Source organism: Argopecten irradians, chromosome 14 (genome assembly GCF_041381155.1).
Source record: "Argopecten irradians isolate NY chromosome 14, Ai_NY, whole genome shotgun sequence".
In the NCBI taxonomy this organism is placed as follows: Eukaryota; Metazoa; Mollusca; class Bivalvia; order Pectinida; family Pectinidae; genus Argopecten; species Argopecten irradians.
In genome coordinates this window covers 20179328-20200311 of record NC_091147.1, presented here as the reverse complement: position 1 = coordinate 20200311, position 20984 = coordinate 20179328, and the positions used below count along the sequence as shown (strand labels likewise).

General features: G+C 34.4%; 1 protein-coding gene across 1 annotated transcript in view; it reads right to left on the bottom strand.

Annotated features, from left to right (window-relative positions):
* Positions 1–20970, bottom strand: part of LOC138306934 (dynein axonemal heavy chain 2-like) — a 59275-nt gene extending 38305 nt beyond the window's left edge. Inside the window, 33 exon segments of the mRNA XM_069247514.1 lie at positions 155–280; positions 593–685; positions 922–1139; positions 1444–1582; positions 2157–2337; positions 2541–2623; positions 3001–3138; positions 3439–3561; positions 4158–4319; positions 4557–4805; positions 5090–5179; positions 5308–5464; positions 5838–6038; positions 6338–6549; positions 6724–6852; positions 7031–7201; positions 7626–7730; positions 8075–8366; positions 8528–8674; positions 8796–8875; positions 13263–13397; positions 13783–13965; positions 14172–14301; positions 14581–14786; positions 15055–15162; positions 15600–15737; positions 15861–16052; positions 16390–16628; positions 16914–17078; positions 17471–17819; positions 18288–18406; positions 18669–18896; positions 20905–20970. Coding sequence (XP_069103615.1) covers positions 155–280; positions 593–685; positions 922–1139; positions 1444–1582; positions 2157–2337; positions 2541–2623; positions 3001–3138; positions 3439–3561; positions 4158–4319; positions 4557–4805; positions 5090–5179; positions 5308–5464; positions 5838–6038; positions 6338–6549; positions 6724–6852; positions 7031–7201; positions 7626–7730; positions 8075–8366; positions 8528–8674; positions 8796–8875; positions 13263–13397; positions 13783–13965; positions 14172–14301; positions 14581–14786; positions 15055–15162; positions 15600–15737; positions 15861–16052; positions 16390–16628; positions 16914–17078; positions 17471–17819; positions 18288–18406; positions 18669–18828 — 5220 coding nt within the window. The 5' untranslated portion in view covers positions 18829–18896; positions 20905–20970.
* Positions 20971–20984: the final 14 nt, after the last annotated feature.

Sequence of the window (20984 nt, the reverse complement as noted above, 5' to 3'; positions counted from 1 at the left end):
GCTGTGAATATAATGCAATGAATATTCCCTAATAACACTATTTGATATTACAGAAAAGATTAAGTATGCTTTTTACAACAGTAACTGAGATGAAAGAAGATACATTTTGTCCATGTTTCTGACACAGACTGGTACCATGTACACTGATTCTTACCTGGCCTGGATGTTCCTTGATCCACTTGTCTCTCTTTGTCATGTGCTTTTTCAGAGACACACGACACTTCTTCAGTTCGTCCTTCAGTGTCCATCTCATAGTTTTCTCCACATCACAAAGCCAAGCCTGTTACATAGAAACCATGTTTCACTAACTAAATTGAAAGTTGAACATGTTTCATTTTGAGAGTCATATTATCAACCAATCTAAATATTGTTAACTCAACACTTCTGTCTCTGAATAAATTGCATGATAATTAACAAGCACATTAAACTCATCAAAATTATTTTTTTCTTGACATTTTTACTACAAATTTTAATTAACATTTTATTGTCTTATGTTTTTGGTTTTTATTTGTTTTAATTTTGTTTTCTTTTTTTGTAAGAAAATGTTAATAATTAGGGTAATTAAGTTTATGACTCATTTTCAAAATCTCACCTCAACAAGTCCTTCTAGGTAGACATGTTTCTCATATTCCACAAACTCTCCTTCTGTAGACCACATTCCAGATGCTTCCCATTTCAAACTTGGCTAAATTTAAGAAAAGAAAAAGAATATTTTTGATACAAATAAATAAATAAAATAAATTTTCCAATTTTTTTTCTTTTACCCAACACACACAATATTTTTGTAATTATAGTGCATGTACTTCATATAATTTTGAAGACCGACAAAATAAGCTTTTAACTTGTGCAGAATCTAATTTTTTTAAATTCTGATTTTCATAAGAAAAAATGCACATAAATAATAGGACAATAATTTTGTACCTTGATCATCTCGAGCGACTTGATGTTGTCGAAGCACTTTTTGAGATGGGGCTGAACAGCTTTCGGGTTCTTGGATTGTCCGAGGATCTCGAGTAAATCGTCGTTGGACAGGAAATAGAATCGTGGGAAGATCTGTCGCTTTGTCTCCAGGTACATGTCCAAAGATTTCTGAATCTCTTCTAACTTCAGGTTCATGTCATTCAAACTCTCCAGCAGACCTGAAGATAAAATTAGTCATAATTCTACAATAACAGAAAATAAAGTTACTCTTATAGACTAAAAATCATGGTTACCTAGTATTGACCAACTGAAGAGGCAAGAGATCTGATGTGGATGAATATACAAAAGGTCAAATTAGTGCAACCATATTTTAGCAAAGCATTTCTCGTGCGTAAGTTCTAGACCTAGATTACTACAAAAATGTGTATGTTTACAGTTATATTTATACGAGCCCGTCATTTATACAGCAGCCGTATTTACAGTTATATTTATACGAGTCCGTCATTTATACAGCAGCCGTACCTTCGTGATGAGTTCCTCTGAGGGCATTCCTGTCTTTGTTGATACGTGACATGATCACCTTCCATTTACCGTTAACGTCGTCAAATTCTGCCGACTCTCTTGGTAGCTGTTTTCTGATATCTTCACCCAAGAAGATATTCTACAAGTAAATTAGAGGGAGAACATTGGGTTTTGTTAGCACACATCAGTACAATTTCCTTTCTTCATCCATTCATTATTCACTCCCTCTTCTCAAGCCTATCTGACATTTATTGCCCCCATACTAGATGATCCCTTTCATGATAATTTTCCCTTATCATTCATCTTTTCTTTCATCCCTTTCCCTTCTCTTACATTCCTCACTTGACCCATTCTTCTACTCTTCTCCCATCCTTCCCTCTATCCTTCTCTGTCTTTCTCTCATTCTTCCCTCACTTCTTCCTCTCTCGATCCTTCTCTCATTATTTTATAGTCCCCTTACACTTTTATCTCCTCATGTTAACCATTCTTTAAGCCTTCCCATTTTTCTAACCAGTTGCTTTTTTTCTCTCCTGTACCTTCTATCCTTCCTTGATTCTTCTCCCTGTCTTATGTCACACATTTTCTTCAGACCATCTACCCTTCCTTTTCATTCTCACCCTTTTCATAATACCTCCAATTATCCTTATTTCCTTCCATCATCTTCCTCCCCTCCCTTTAATATACCATTTGTCCTTCCTTCCTTCCATGCTTACCTCAAGGTACATCCACTGACGCTGTACTTGTAACAACATTTCCACGACCTCCAGGATATGTGAGAGGACCCTCTCCCAGCGGTCTACCTCCTGTTCAAATGCCTTAACAAATCGTGAAGCTTTCATGGTAGACAGTTGGACCTGGTTGTCTTCAAGGGCCAGGAACACATCATCAGTCGACCTAGACATAATACAAATTTCATTATTTCTTTTGATTTATATTTTTCAGACAGTAAAAATGTATACCTGTTATTTTTGTTACAATCAATCGAAGAAAATTAGTTTGAATCAAATTTACAAGGCTTTCGCAACATTTTCTGATTTGTTGTATGTTCATAAGTTGATATTCAATTGCTATAATTGTGGGATATAAGTGGCACTCACTTGAGTTTGAAATGGCCTCTGTCCTTGTACGGTCCGATATCTAGCTCTGTGACATTCCATGTACTCTCTATACCAGCAATACCCTACACAAACAAATACAATTGGTTGGTAAACATTGCTTTTAAAATCAATGAAGCATATGAAATTCAATTATGGAAGGTAAAATTTTTAAGTTGTCCGAAAAATGGTAATTGATGATCAAATACTCCTGACTTTCATGATTTTCAGATTTTTCAATTTTTTAAAAAGTCCTAATGGCTAAACAAAAAAAATATTATGAAACAAGTTAGTAAAAAAAATTTATCTTCTTTTTAAGTTTTGTAAAATGAATACAAGTTTCCTCTAGATAAACTTTTATAAATCAATGCTGTAACACATTTAAAGACCAAATGATACCTAAGCAAATTTTATTTAAAGCAATAGAAGAAAAACCCTTTGATATCAATGCCTAATGATCTACCTGTTCAATAGCCAATTCTTTGGTTGCAGCTCCTGAGATGTCACCGATCTGCTCCGCGAACTGGTCGAACCCGTACTCAATGATCTTTTCCAGAGTGAAATCCTCACTGGTGTGGTCAAACTCCTTAGCCATGTCTTTCTGTAAACATCAGTGATAATGTTACTACAGAGGAGACTTGATTGTCCAAGCAGTTCTGTTCACTTATGTCAATAACCAATTGGTTCCCTGATATATTTGTCTGGATTATCACACTGTATAAAATTTTACATCAGTACATGTGTATCTCAATCTGAATGCATCCATAGGTAGTATACATTGAAATGATGATAGCATTAATAATGAATCAGATTTTTGTGATTACACAATTATCCTCTAAAGTTTGATAAAAATCCCATGGAAAACTTCTATGTGAGCTACCACTCGAGACCCCTACTTTACCTGGATCTGTGTCCAATGACGTGGTCGCATGGCCTTGTTTTTGAGATCGTTGATCAAAGGCATCGTTCTTTTAAATTGGTCCACTTTGTTCCTGCTAGTGTCAACCACCTCCCAGTTCTTGTCCTAAAATACAACATTTTGATTTCTTTTATTAAATCTTCACAAAAAAGAGTCAGAAACTTCAGTTGATTAAATAAATATGGGTGTGGTCGGGTGGTGTAGTGGTTAAGCCACTCGCCTTTCACCTAGCCGGCCGGGGTTCGATCCCCGGCACGGACGTGAAAAGGTTAGGAGTCACCTGCCCGATCACGTGGGTTTTCTCCGGGCACTCCGGTTTCCTCCCACACTAAGACCCCTCACGCGCTTACATCCGGGCCATCGAGAGTGATTTACATAAGTTGTATAACTTGTTTCTGAATCGATGTAAAATAAATAAGTTTATGTTTTATTAATTAACGTCCTATTAACAGCCATAATCATTTAAGGACGGCCTCTCATGCATGAGGTATGTTGTGTGTTTCAAGTGTGTGTGTGTTTTGGGAGACTACAGTATGATAGTGTTGTGACTCTTTGTAATTGTGGAACTGTTGCTGAAACCTTAGAAAAATATCATTTCTGCAGTAAAATTTTAGTATAACACCTTGCAATATTGCTCCTTTTTGCAGTAAAGCTTCAGCATTACTTCCACCTGTAGTCTTACTAAAGACTAGAGGGCTCACCTTGAGCTCTTTGCTGAAGCGGTTGAGCTTTTTGTAGATGGCCTGTGAGTTGTTCTCCATGTCTGTGGTCTGGAGTTCCGTAAATTTGTTGCCCTTCCAGTCGGACCAGAGTCCTTCCCATTCCTTGTTCAGGTTCCAGATTGTCTCAATCAACTCCAGATCCTAAATTACAAAAGACATAATACTTTTAGTATGCCACAAAGACAAACAGAAACGAAAAATCAATTAATTATACAAATAAAATTCATTCATGCCTTAGCAAGAAATGAATGGAATTTAGTTTGACTGTTTTTCCCTGACACAGTTAGGTTTTGTGTTTCTAATGGAAAACTATTGCTGTGGACCACAAAAAAAATCAAACTGTTTCACTCTGTAAATCTGAAATCTAATACACCATACCTTATCTAGATTTGCCACCTCCTTGGATGGTGGCTGGTCTATCTTGAAGATATTCAACCCTTTCCTGATCTCCTGTTCTTGGCGTTTCAGAGCATCCAGTTGTTCTTTGATGGCCCCCACACTGGTCAGAGCATCTCCCGTTGCTATGCTGGCAGCAAATGGACCTTTGGTAGCAAATTCATCCATCAAGTTGTGAACCTGCTTCTTAAACTCCTCTGATTGTGCCAGTAATCCACTCTTGAATTTCTCCTGTAATCCAGAAAATTATCATTAATTATTCTTTTTTTAATGGGAATGGAGAAACAAATAAAGGCAAGTTTGGAGTTAATAAAGATTTTTTATAATCTAATTATAAGCACTTAGCAAAATTACCACAATATTCTGAAGGGAGATATTATAATTTGTAATTTATTACTTGTCAAATTTTCATTACAACCACTTGTCAAAAGGAGAAAACTGGTAACAACTACCTATCAAATTAAGATCATCTATCAAGGGGAGATAATCTATCACATTTGCTATAAATAACTGACCTTATGTTTCTTAAGCATGGTCTCAGCATCTATGAGGATTTGTTGGAATGTCACCCATTCATTGCTGAGGTCGTTCAACATGGCCGTTACCTGGAGGATTAAATACAAAATATTTTATACATATACATTACAAAACACTAATTCATACGTTTTAAATAATTTAGACTAATTTCAAATATTTCACGTAATAAGTAGACTGAAAATAATATGATTCTTACCTCCTCTGGTATAGGAACTTCGTACTTCTCCAGGATACTGAACTGGTCATGTAAAGGTGGAAACTTAGCCTCTGTATCGGCCAGTCCTGTGTGTAGCTGTTCCCATAGATTTAGGCTGTTACCGAGCTCATCCAAGGTCTGGGGAGGCTTGCTAACACTGAACACCAAAAACAAATGGTCTAAACTCATTCACCCCTAAATATTTATAATGAACTGTTCCAGCAATTTAATTCAAATTTAATGTGTGTTAAGGAGCAAATAAGTTCATATGAATTAAAATTTAATATGTGTAAGTAGGAAATAAGTTAATATAAGTTGTGATTGAAGTTGTTTGATTATGAAGGAGAAGTGAATGCTGAAGAAATGTGTTTGTCAATAATAGCCCTTGATCACAAATTATGTTTTTGTGAATAAGTTGAAAACAATGAAGATAAAAAATAGTGTATACACAAACATAAAATGTTTAACTGTAGATAGATATCTGTAGTAGATATTTTCTTTCTTAATATTCTATTCCACAACACACTTACTTGGTGCCATTATCTTTGAGGAAGTTGTGGAGCTCTTTGAGGCGACTCGTGGCAATCTCGCTGAGGAGGGTGGTGAACTTATTCTGCCACTCCTGACAGTGGCCCAGGATGGCGTACTTGAGAGGAGAACAGTCCAGGAGGACAAACTGGATGTTGAGGATGGTCTCCTGTGTCTGGACATTGTTAGCCACCTCATCATACCTGTATGTAATAGTTATCGGCTCAGTTTTCTGTGGTTTCATTGGGAAAATCACCCAATGGACGACTTTAGATATTTTTGTATGGACTTACTTTTGTGAGAAATGAGAAAAACTTTCATTAAGGCAATTAATTTCAATAAATAATGTTGAGATATAACTTTGATTTTCAAGCTCCTTATCAATTTTCATACGAATTAGTCCTACTTTAAAAGATCCTATATGAAAGTAATTATTTTTTACAAGGTGTTTAGGAAATAATAATTAATTGAACTTACTGTATCATGGAATTTACAAACTCACCGAGCAATATCAGCATCGAAGGAAGAGACCTGAGGGTTGAGTTTTTGGTAGCGTTTGATAAACATATCTTTGTTGATCTCCCAAATCTCGCGGTAGTTGTCCCAGGTACTCAGATAGTTCTGTAAATTGGTGGCGTTTGTCTGCATGCCAGTGTTGATCACTGTCTGGATCTTCTTTGTCTCCTCATCTCGTGAGATAACCTCATGGATTGGCTGTAAAATAAACGTAACAGATTAAATATTAAGTTTTTACCTATCACTTTGTTATATTTTTAAATTCATATTTATTTGACAAATACCTATCAATTCAATTTTGATAATACATAAGTGCAATAATAAATTAAAATTTCTTACTGAATCAGTAACCTCTTAACATAATACACTTACATCCTTGGTTGAGCGTTTTTTGGTAAGGATGTTTGGTAGCCGGACAATACTGGACACTGACTTGGTCAACTGACCACCGATACTGCCGATGACATTGGCCAGTTGTTTAAGTGTAGGCTGGAACTCCACCTGGTGATGAAAATGTAAACTTGACATCAATTGTAATTATGTAACAACAATACCGAAAGCGTTACTATACAATGATTATGGTAAAGATATAATGATATTGTCATGACAATGATAGCTCTAATAATGGCAGATGACAAAAAAATCCAATAAACAATAAGATTTATCCTACACAACCTACCTTGTCCCCTTGGAGACAAACTTTGACCCTAAACAGAGGATTAGGAGCAGACTTTCCGTCCCCGTTAACAGCCTTGGAGAGCTCCTGTAGGGACCATTTGATGTTGAGTCGGAAGGCTTCCTCCACCATCCTGTCCATCTTCTCTGTATACCTGTGCCAGTGTTGTTGTACCTGTCAACATATACAGTGGGTAGAGTCATGGCTCCATCAACAAACGGTGAGGTAACTTTACGGCAAAATAATATAAGGTTTAAAGAGATACCTTCATCATGATATGATATAGCTTGGTGCTTGAAGGCATGATAACTAAAACATATACAGTATATGCCAGTGACAATTCTGGAAAACATCCTCAATACTGCAATACAAAGATGTGGATTAAACCTTGAGTGAGACTTATATCAGTTTATATTTCAGGTGCTAAAGGGGAATAACTACTTCTTATCAGTAAATGACTCACTTCGTGTTCAGGGGCATTGCCGTCAGACTAACCGTAAGGTAGAACTTATCTAACGTAATAAACATTGTTTTTTTAACTCAAAACTGACATCTTATGTTCTAATCCACATCACACTGACAATAAACATAGAATTACCTCCATGCCGTCATTCTTGAAGACCTCATATGTTGTTCTCATCATCCTCACCAATTCCTCATGCAGATTTTTAAGTTTCTTGGAGACATTTTCTCTGTGATTAGCCTACAAATAAAGAATATATCACAACTTCTGACTACTGGCTATAACACACCTCTTTTCAAATAGAACTGAAGGAACAAATTCCAATATATATCTATGGGGTTTTCAACCTTGATTTTACTAAATTATATCAAAGGATTGTTTCAAAACATAAAACAGGGAGATTCCTTTCAAAACTTATTAATTGGACACATTTTCTATACCCATTCATAATATGTAACTTAAAATACAAATTACAAAAGATCAAGCCTGCATTGTTGATTTAATTTTATAATAATCTGAAACTGGCACTGAACCTCTATATTATTGTATGTCAGAAGTGTCAAAAATGAGAAAATATCCCATACCTGTTCCTCGTCGAATTCGAGATTTTCGTAGACTTTGCGGCTATCTACACTGATAAGTAACATGTCACTGATTTGTACACACTGTTTAGATATCTCCATGTTGGCGTTCTTATAATCGTCCACTATCACTTGTATCTTACTGGCATTGACACGACAGTCGCCCACAAAGAAGTCCGATATACCCTTTGATGCCCACGTCAGTTTTGTCAAACCAGGATGAATCTTCTTGTCTAGGAAGCGAATTCTTTCTTTGAATAATCCTCGTTCCTCCACTGAGAGTGCAGCAATGATTCTATGGAGAAAATATTAGGAGAGTTTAATTAATGACTTTAGCATATGGGATCTCAGGCTAAGGACTACAAGATTTAATGTCTCAGAATTGAAGCAAATTATACAAAGAATTTTCTTTTTAATCAGAAAAGAATGAGGACACGGCAGAATTATCAATAATACCTGTTGTAGTCACGGACAACCAGGAGCACATGTTCACGTAGCCCGCGGAGATCCTCACGTTTGTTGTATACATCGGTAGCGTAATGTGGAATCTCAAACATGAGTCTCTCCCAGTAATGGATCTCCTGGAACATCTTCAGTAGACTCCTACAATACAAACAGACATATATAAGGAAAGTATGACAATTTAATTCATCCTAACTAACCAAACAGAGAATCAGACTTAGTACGGATACAAATAAAAAATAACAGAATGTTGCTGCCTTACCTGTTAAAGTTGATGTCTAACATTGGAGGTTTCTCACTACTCCTGCACATCAATGGCACTTCTAGTAACTTCATGGGCTCCTAAACAAACATACATATCAAGATTATTAATAACAATACACAATTTTGTTTCCATTGACGTCTATGCTTTAATATGTTTCAATGAAGCACATTTTAAAAATTACGTTAATGCTAAAAGTATAGCTTCATTTTCAGAAATTTTACAATAGGAAAAGAACAAAATTTATCCTCAGTAAAAGGATATTTTTAATATAATTGCATACATATTTCATGACATGCACTAAATTCTGCACCAGCATAATTATTTTATTTTTTTACTGAAAAAGATTCTGTTAGGATGCTGAAATATAAAGCTTATATGCACAGGGATTTGGCCTTTGAACATTTTATCATTCAAACCAGAATATATAGTTTTGTAACTATAACAAGGATTGAGGGTTCCTGTCTTAGTTTATCTAACCCCTGTGATAAAATTTAAAGACAAATAACTGTACATTGTTTCACATCATCAAGATGAAAATATTTGATTTTTTTTAATGGTGTAGTTCACTAATCTTAATAGTACTGTACATGTAATACTACAATGTATTTCAATAAAAAAGAATTTCATTAACTATTATGTTTCTAATTTAAAGTTTGTTATGTTAAAAGATAAGATATGTATTATCTAGAGAAATCAATTAGGGCATGTAAAGCGAGACATAGAGGTTCTGATTCCCAGTATGGACTTGCTGACAAGGGCACCAGATACAGCAGTGTACATGTATCATATGTAGTTACATGTATTACTTAAATTGTTGCAAAGAACATGGAATAGTCAAAGTATATTTCTTGATATTTGAAAGAACAGATAAATTGGCATTGAAGCCCCTAGATTTCCCCTTTTATCAATTGGTTGTCTTGAAATAACTTTGATCTATTACCGAAATTATTGTATGCCAAAAATCTCTCTCATCACACCCCCTCCCCCCACCAAACTTTGAGGTATACATCTATCACAATTTGTCACTAATTATAACAGAATTAATAACTTAGATAATAGGACATATTCGTTAAGTATGTCATTTTCACTGTCATTAATTAGTGATAGCAATATTTGTTGGTTATTCATGAGCTTCTGATTGGTCAATTAGTGAAATATTTGTAATGAAGAGTATTTAACAATTACTTATTGATGAGATGTCATTCTTTGTTAAAGATATCATTGTATATATGCATGTAATAGCCATGAACATTTCCACACATATAATATACATGCTAAGCTGTCATATTATACAAGCCCATACATATGCAGTACATCTCCATTAGTTCATTATTTTTTTTTAATTTTTCCGTAGACCACGTTTACATCACTGTTTATGCAGACAGGACATCCCCTTAACTCAAGCTGGCTCATCTTGATTACATGATAATGATAATCATGGCAAAAAATACCATAAAGCCTGTTAATTTCACTGAGACTAAATTTTCGCAATTTTCCAGGACATGGCTATGATCACAACAATTTCACCAATGAAATATTGATACATCTTTGAATCTATTTACCCCGATTTTTTTTTTTTTTAAATCTGCAAAAAAATAGCCTTCTTTTTTTAAGCTAAAATTACAAAAATTTTGACCAGTGTAACAAGCTATATATGGTACATGTATGTTTTGTTTTACTTCTTGAGCCAGAGAATAGCTAAGGGAAGTAACTCTGCTATTATCCATTAATATCATCTTCATGCTACATCATTTTATTTAAGTCTTTCCATTATTCAGACTGAGGTATCTACTCTTGTAACTGATATTGTTTGCCATGTCATTACTTTGCACAAAAAAAAAAATATTGAAAAAAAAACAACGTTAATTTGTGTGAAAGAAAATTGTGGTGTTTTTGCACAAAGTAATGACTGTCATGATAATGAAAAAATATCAGTACCTTTAGTTTCTTCAAGAGCAGAACTGACCTCAGTGTAATGAAAAGACAGAATACCTACCGGTATATTCATGATAACAGCAGTAGTAGAACAGGCCTGTATAAAACACCTAGAGGTGTTTAATACTTTATCAATAAATTCTACATCAAACTCTCCATCAAATTTCATAGGTGTTTGATACTTTATCAATAGATTCTACATCAAACTCTCCATCAAATTTCATAGGTGTTTGATACTTTATCAATAGATTCTACTCCAAACCCTCCATCAAAATTCATAGGTGTTTAATACCTTATCAATTCTACATCCTCATCAAACCCACAAAATTCTAGAAAAACCACCACACCAATTCCACTACTGCTAATTTAAAAGAAAGTGTTGATTTCAGAGTATATACCATTGAAATATCAACTTTGATAAGTTTGAGGGTATCATTTCTGTTGATAAAATTATTTCCACCAGCAGGAAGTTGTGAAGCTGTCAAACTATTTTTTTTAATTTAAATAAAGCCATGGCAAAACACACTGGTGGGTATAATTCTATTTGTTGAATTATTCATTTTTTTCAACAGTTGATCAAAATACTTCTAAATGAATTTCTGTAATAAATTCTAATGGTGAAAAGGTACACACTTTTTTCAACCAAGTATTTTTTTCTAGACCAGATATAAGTCACTAAATATTCTTACATACTGTTTGTATCAATTACTATATTATTAAATCAGAGAAATTTCTTATTGGTGGTTGTAAAAATCCTTGAGTTCTATTTGTTTGGACAACAAATTCAAGATAAAATTTGATAAAAAGATGAACTAAGACTTAAAAGCAACGCAAACCACTCATAATCAAGAAAACAATAAAGTGAGGACACAATCCAAATGGCATGTTCTACAAAAGAGTTTTTCAAAATCATATGTAACCATCCCCTCCAAGATAATAAAAAGCTACAAGAAAAGAATAAAGATTGAGGCAGAATAAAGAAAAGATAAGAATAGCCTTTTCAAACAAATAAAGTAACTTACACTTATCTGAAAATATACAAATAAGTACAAATCATTTGGTATACATTTCTAGCAGACTCTTTTTTCGTTTGTAATAAAATATTTCAGATGCAAATTCAAGTCAGTGGCAAAATCTTCATAAATACAAGAGGTACATTGGCCTTAACGGTCACCTGAGTTCGGATATAGAAATTGTACTGGCCCTTGAAGTCAGTGATTTTATAGATTTGACTTTTTAATCTATGAAGAGTATTTGCTTCCATCAAACCTGAGAACTCAGAAGAAGATTTTTTGAAATTTAAGTCATTTTGACCCTATTTGGAACCCCCCTTTTGGTCTCCCTGGGGGTCAGCGAGAACCGATATGGATATGAAAATGCTATATCTCAGGCTAATAATTCTGACTAAGTTTGACTCATTTCCTGTGAAAATTGAGCAAAAAATGCTTATAAAAGTGTTTTCCCTATATAAACTGTAGTAAACTTAACCCCCTCCCCAGGGGAAAACAAGACCCCAGGGTGATATAATTCACAATTTCTGTAAAGGACCTTTAGACCTTTCTATATACCTATGAAGGGTATTTGATCCTACCATATCTGTGAGTGGAGAAAATTTTTGAAATTTAGTCAATTTTACCCTTTTTGGCCCTACCCACAGCCCCCTGGGAGGAAGGGGTTCATATAATTCACAATTTTGATTGGCCTTATACCTTAGAAGGTTTGTGCCAAATTTCATTGAATTTGCTTAAGCAGTTTTGGAGAAGAAGTTGAAAATGTAAATTGTTTACGGACACACTACGGACGATGCACGGCGACAAGACAAAAGGCGATTAGAATTGGACCTAAAAATCTTTATACAATTTTTAGAGGTTCTCCAACCTTCTGTTATAACCATTTGTTATACAATATGTATTCTGATTTTCAAATTATTTTTTTGAAGAAAAAAATTTGACAAAAGTATAAGACATCAGGTCTATATAAGTCTTCTTCCTGATATTTGTTGTGTTTCATAAACTTTTAAAGGGGTATGTGGCTGGTGTATGTGTTTAGTGCATTGTCTGCTATTATTGTTGATACATGTAAAGACGTTATTTCTTGTGACAGATTCATCAAGTTGGAAACTGAAATATTCTTTACGTTAAGTCTATAGAATTTGAAAATCTCTGAGGGCTTAAAAACAGCTCAATTACTCTCCTAAATGTTAATGTTGCCATTCATTTCCTTGAATATAAACGATAATGCAATCAAAATATTGTTTATTAACTCAATTAAATTTTTACAATTACTTCTGAATAATGTATTGAAGTCTTACTTATTTCTGAATCAATGTAAAATTTTAGATTAGTTTTCAAACACTCTTACTAGAAGAATTTTTAAAGACTCCAGATTTCAACCTGCCAAAAATCAAACAATCGTATAACACACTGAACTTCAAACAGAGAAAACCAAACAATTTAATATGGCTCCAGACTTCAAACAGATCAAACTGAATATCGCGTATTGATAAAGCCAAACAGACAAATATGTTACCTTGTCGACTGTCTGTGTCCACTCGTGGAATGTTTTACGGATGTACTCGTCGAGGGCGAGACAGAGCTGTTGATACTGGGTTCTCACCTCCTCTCCAGACCCGATGTGGGGTAGAAAGTGGGCGCGATCCAGGATCTATACATAAACAAAACAACGATCAATTAACATCCATGTTTACTCAATGTGTATAAATTCACGAATTCAAAGAAAAACGTTGAATGACCACAAAAGGCATATATGCATTTTAAAACATCTAAGATACAACAATTTATTCTGATTCAGGATTTTAATCTAACGTTGTTAATACCTCACTCATATAGATACAATAAGTGAGATACTTATATTTTGGTCAATACATGATGAGATTTGTAATAGCAATCTTTCAGATGCAAGCCTAAAGGAGACTAGCTATCAATCTTCACCAATCTTTATAATTATAGTATTTAATATCACAATTTCAAAATACTATAGTTTGACATGAAGGTAAGTAAATGCTTTGGTAGATATGTGCACTACATACCATCATGCCCCTCTCGATCCTACGTTTGAGTTGCCGAGCCCACAGTCCCTGCCCAGCAAACTTGGGATGACTTGGGGACTGTTTGAGTGATTTCTGAGTGAGCTCCTTCTTCACTGCATTCAGTTCTTCATTAAACATGGTATACACATCAACTGTCTTCTTGTCAATTGTACGCTTGATAGCCTGTAGAAGGGAAAAAATGGTGTTAGTGTCCATGAATGGACAATATTGATGCTTAATTATTTTGCACAATTTCAAAAAAAGATTTCATTCAATATCATGTGCAATCATACAAATGTGATGGCAAGAAATACAGCTATCAGTATCATATCATTCTATATTGTTATGATCATTTCAAGACATATTCTACAATACAGGTATATACTGACCTCTCTGGAAGCAAGGTGCATGAAAATGTCGAGAAGCTCTACACCACCTTCTACAGTGTTCACTGTATCAAACGCGGACGTGATCACATTCTGCATCATCACTTCCAGATCCTTTATACCCGCTCTGAACCTGTAACCAAATATAGTCTAATTAGACATAGCAATCATAAATTATTTTTTAAATAATATTTTTTCACAGAAAAACCTTAATCTATCAAATATATAATTTTTATATTACCCAGTACTATCACCAGTACTATCATTTTTGATAAGGGTGGTTTTTTTTTTTTAAAAGAGTTCAACAGATTAAAAATTTCATCAAATGAAAAAAAGACATTTTAAACTCATTCACCAATGAAATTCATAATGAACTGTTCCAACCCTTGAATTCAACTAAACAGATACATACTTGACGTAATCGTCATGCCAAGAGGTGGCCTTGACATCTAAAATAGTGTTTTTCACAGAGCGGAGTTGGCTGAGGTTTTTCTCGAATGTGGCCTCAATCTCCATCAGACTCCTGGCGATTTCTGGGCCCTTCTGTCCAGCAAAGTGTGGCATGTCTGTTTTCTCTCCTTCCTCACGACGGGCAAAGTGAATCTGGGCCTCACACACCTGAGGAAATTATCAAACATGTAAGATATCATACCATATAAGGAGTGATTTTTTTATTTTCAAAAACAACATTTTTGAATTTATCTTTATTTTTTAAATATACATATGTTGAAAAAAATAGATACCTGGTACCTATTTTAATGAACTGTCATCTTATCAAATCTATCATGTTTGAATTAATAGATTTTAATACATTTGTTCTCATATATAAATTGAGAACTAAATTCTTTGAAAATTATCATTTCACCATAACAAAACCTGTACTTACGCCGATTAAGTCCTTACACCTCTGTACAAAGGCATCAATCTGAGCAAAAATACTGCTCTTATCTAACACCCATCCAACTGGTGAAAACTTGTGGTGAAGTTTGGACATCTAAAATAGATAAAACACACGGGTAAATTAATGATGCCAATACAAAAGAAAAATTTTAAAAAATCTAAAGAATTTAATTTGATAGATAAAGAATTTAAAAAAAAACATTAAAATTAAGAAAAGCATTGAATTTATATACTACCTCTACATATGTTAGTATTTGAACAATTTGAAAATGATACATTATAATACTACACTGTATAGTCAATTACTTTTGTGGGGATATTTTCACAGTTATGCAGAAAATTGTTATGATGGCAAAAATTTGAACTGTTAAATATTGAGAAAGGATTAAATCATATATATATACCCTTAAAGTTAAAATTCAATTTTCTCGTTGACAGTTTAAATTGCAAAAATAAACTGTTTTTATGGACCATCAAATCTGATTGGCAGACTAAAATTAAACAACAAAGTACCAGGTAAGAAAGAGTTACCTTATTGTAGATTTCTTTCCAATTTTCACAACACTCGATACACTCATTGAGTGACTTCATGCCAGTCTGGACATGACCATCAAAGATCTTGTCAAGGTTGATCTCATTACAGCATCTCCGGATAATCTCATTGCTCATCTGAATAAAAGTATCAAATCAACCATTAGTGTTCTCACCATTACCAGATAATGTTCAGCTTGGTAATTGTTTCCATAATCGATTAATCAGGATAAAGATATGAAAATTAAGAAGTAAACTAACCTTCTTGAGAATGCCTGTAAGCCTCTCCCTGGTTTTGTAAAACTCTGAGTTGACCCAGATCATCCTGATAGTGCTGAGAATCTTGGGTAACATGGCAGGAATATCTTTAGGCTTGGCCTCGGACAACTCAAAACATGGATCCTTTAGGACCATCAAGAACTTCAGGTTACTCTCTGCCTGCCGAGATCCCTCCTGTAATCAAATATATACATATTCCAATATAAAAAGCATGCATAAACAAAATAGTATAATAAAATGTGCAATATGCTAAAAATCTACATATTAAGAGACAATGGGAATATCATTCTGAAATAGGAATCAAGGGTTTTACAAATACAAATCTTGCAGAATTTAATTTTATCAAGTAAAGGAAAAAGTTTGGTAAAAATATATCAAATTATTTGATTCAATACAAATGAATTTAACATCGGTCAAAATGGGAGAGCTTAAAAGAATTCCTCAATGAACACCAAAAGTAAAACTCGAAAACTTTTATGAAACTTGGCCCGTGTAAAACTTCATTACCAACCTTGATTTCGGAGGAGAGTTTGAGGAATGGCGCCACATATGATGACTTGGCCATCTGAAGGACTTCTGTGATTTTCTTCACCCCTTGTTTGTCCAGCTGAGTGCTGATACCCGTCAGATCAGTACATCTGTTTTTCCAGAACTCGATTTCGTCCAGGGGGCCAGAGTTCTCGGCCATCTCAAACGCATCCTGGTTATTTAGAACCTCTTTGATTTGTCTTGCCCAGTGAATCATGGCAGCTACACAACAAAATATTTGTTTGGTTAATGATTTATGGCGTATAATGTCATTATCATTTTGTTTCAATATTTAGTATATTGTTGTAGTTTATTGTAATATTGTTAAAGTTACAACTCTAAGAATTCATTTTATTGAACAGTTTTATCACATGATTTTACTCAATTATCACATGATTGCAATGCATAATGTACAAAATATTATCACATGGCTGTAGTTAATTACCACAGGATTATAAAATAACATCACATGATTCATTAATATTTCAGACGTAAAGAGAAACTTACTTTCCAGTCTCTGCACCAACTCTTTGTTTTTGGCGGCGTCCTCAGAGGGAAGCCTAAGACCTTCTGTAGGGACATACAGAACTGTCTTACCCTCTAACTTCCACCGCGTATCTGTTAAGTTGGCCAGAAACTTGTGTAACTGTGCCGAAAAATCATTCTTTATACCTGACACAAGATTAAGGAAAAGTTTTTATCCAATGAAAACACTCCTGAAGGTAAAGTATGTGGTAAAGATCCAGTCTATATTAATTACAAATAGTCATACCAGCTTTAGAAAGTTTTCAAGCCAAAAACAAAATTCAGATGAATAAAGTATAGTGTCTATATACGATTGTAAATTTGAGATTTTATAGTCATATAAATACTGGATTATTCCTTGGGTTATATATTTCATCTACATTACAACCATATATGCAAAATAATTACCTGACATACATACAAACCAAGTAAAAACACTATCTTATGCTATGTGAACATAGACAATACTATTTGATTAAAAAAAATAACATAAGGATTCAGAAATCATAAGGATTCAGGAATATTATGATTAAGGATACTGTCTGGCCATGTAGTGTTTTCAAAAAATATTGGGGCATAAATTCCCATCATCATCCTCAGCAGACTCTCGATGTGCATCCCCTTGACAGTACCATACTGGACAAGGGTCAAGAAATTGTCTGTGGTCAGTTCCTTGGCCTTGGCAGATTTAATCAGGTAGGTCAGCTGATCTACCAGAAACGTTGGTATGGAGTGCTCAATGGTGAATCCCTTGAAGGGATCAATATAGGCCACCATCATTTTGACGGATGGATCGTCAATAAATACACGTACAGCTTCCTCATGTTCTTCTTTCCACATATCCTCCTTTAAGTTCTGGACTGTGATTCGCTCTCGTATCAGTGAGTACTGAAATAAAGACATCAAAAGTGTCACTCAAGTCCAAATGCCATATCATAATCAATTTACATACCAGGTATATAAAAGATTTAAGCTATTTTCTTATCATCTTTGGTAATATTATCTCAGAAGGAGTGGAACGTCTCACCTAGTTAATTCAGCCTTTAATAGTTATCATATTATATTGACCATTGTCATGTGACCATAATATTATTATAATGACTTGTTGACCACTGTAACATATACTCAAATACTGATTAGTTTTGCAAAATACTGAAGTTGTCACATGATATTGACCACTGTCACAGGATACAGATTACAGTCACCTATTACTGACCGCTGTCCTATGATACTGACCACAATTATATATTACTGACCGCTGTCCTTTGATACTGACCACAATCATATATTACTGACCACTGTCCTATGATACTGACCACAATCACATATGACTGACCACTGTCCTATAATACTGACCACTGTTACTTGATCTACTGGCGCTGTTTCCTCTACTTCACTCTCTCCTACGTCAGCCACAGAGGCCGCCACCTCCCCCTCGCCCTGCTCTCCTTCTCCGGGCTGTAAGGCACCCTCAGCTGTTGGCAGTAAGGGATTGGAATATCAATAAAAACACAATAAGCTATCAAAATATACAAGCTGAATAAAATAAATATGAAAAATATTAGCATGATAATGCTTCTGCAGCAATAATAATATCGAAACTTTTACTTTCCTTTTTTTTTCATTTTGATTCTTGATATTTGCATGGAGGTTAATTTCATAAGTTTACAATATTCTTTAGAACACTTTTTCTTCCATGTCATAAAACGATTTTGAAATCCATGACTGAATACTTACAAGCATTTTCATCCTCAGCTGTGACTAGTGCCACCTCTGTGGGCAAAGGGGTGTTGCTCTTGGATCCTTTGGGGGTTCCAGACTTTGGTGTATTCACTTTGGATCCCTTCTTGGATCCGGGTTTGTTTGGGGTCGTCGTTCGTGATCCCTTTTCAGACATGCTTAGTTTTTTTTCAGTTCATTGAGATAAAAAAAGTTTTGGGATCTCCTTTGATAAGTTAATTATTTCTGTAAAAATTAAGAAAAGAAATTTATATTACCATGCACATTTCGAACAATTTTCAATTATTTTTATGCTAAATCATAAAAAATTCATAATGCTAAAAACAACAAATGCACTTTCATTAGACAATTTCTTCTAAAATACTATATTTGCAGCCATAGTCCTGATGATACTGTAAGCCAGCATTATAACCTCTAAGCTAGAAAGATACTGGGTTGCGACCAGTTACCGTGATGTACCAATTACTGTGACTTCTGCGCACGCTCTATCTCCTGCACAATTTTTTGCATTTTTTTGAACAGCTAAATCACAGTAGCAATACAAGTGTTCATTCCACAAAAACTTGTTCATTTGCAACCGATATTGCCAACAAATCTACGTTTTCCTTTTGAAATCAAAGTTTGCAACACTCAATCACACTGGGGGATAGCTTAAAATCATGACTTATAAATTACTTGCATATTTATCCTGAAATTTCATGAAATCATTGTTTATTTTGTTTTTCAGTCGTTTTCAAAAATCGTCTCCATCAAAGTAGGTAAAAGTATGCAAAATAATGGGTATATGGCGAGTACCAATCGGACATGGATGGACATGATCGAAAAACTGAAGTTAGTTTTTACCTCCTGCATATGTCTTGTGTTTACTTTTTTTCAAACAAAATAAATTCATATGTATTTAGTAAATTTTGGTAAATTTTAGGTCGCCTACACCTTTGTTTATCTGAATTTACTACTGCCCAGAGCTAAATCCTGTTTTAGTGATCCCCTGGTCACCTATCGAATGCACCTTTTAACAGTACTTTTTTCCGTGATGCTTTCGATCAGTCACTGGATTCCAAAATAAACCATGCATTACCAGTGTTCAATCTACGATTATTTTTCCGTGGGTCTTTTTCAATGGTTTTTGTGAAAACAATGGGTCCCACAGTGTTACAGATACCCATTCCCAGAAATTTCATGGGTCTTTAAAATTCTGTGAGTCCAGGACTCGGGTGCGCACGTAGATTTATCACTGATTACGATTATATTATTCCACTAAAAGATATCAAATAGATGTTTGCCCCTTTAATGAAACACAACGTAAGTTTTGGTGCAATAAGCATGTTTTTAAAAGTGCATTTCCTCTATTTCGAAATCATGGTAACTGGTCCTGTATGTATCGTAATCTGTACCAATTAGCGGTGAAAATAAATAGCGTCTGGTCAAAAAACACATTATTAAAATGAAACAACGACTATTGCTACAAATGTATCTTAAGCTTGGACTAAAGATAATTCATGACAATTTTCAACACATTCTGTGCGTTAGTTTTGACGAAATCCTTAAAAAATCTCGAAAAAATCATGGTAACTGGTCGCGACCCAGTATAGCTAGCTTTATGATTATTTGCTGAATGTTAAGTTAATAATTAAACCACTAGTTTGAGCATATCTTGGCTAATAAGCCAGAGGTTCCAAGTTTGATTCTTATATGTACATCATGCACATGCACTGGCAGGCGACCAGTTCTATCAGATGACTTACTGACATAAAGTTGCATAGCAATCATACAAATACGATGGTGAGAACTGGTCGCCTGCCAGTGGTGGAGGCAGTGATAAATTCTTGGGTGCAACTGCCATTGTGATAAGCAGTAATAACAATGCCATTTCATTAAATTGGTAATGATAGAAAGCAAATGTTTCCATAATAATAACATCGAAAATGCCATTAAGGTTATGGTATTACCCCCATGATAATCAATACAATGAAAAGTCGTAAAAGGGACCTATGTTATTTTTATTTGGCTGCTTGGTTTTGACTACAGTACAGTAGGCCTATAACATGACCATGGCCAGTGCCCGTCAGTCAGACTGAGAAAATAGATTACAGAGAGTATTTGCATAAACACACATGATTCATTTATCTTTGATTTAAGAAACCTATTAAGTATTACATGGAAATATAACATTTTGGTAGTAAAAAACGTTATATAAAAGTGGTTTTCTTAGAGAAAAAATGTCCAAGTTTACCTTAACGACGCCGCTCTGTGTATCTCGTGAAATCTCGAAGTCATTCGTTGGTGTTTGAACTCGTCTTCTCAATCTCTAGA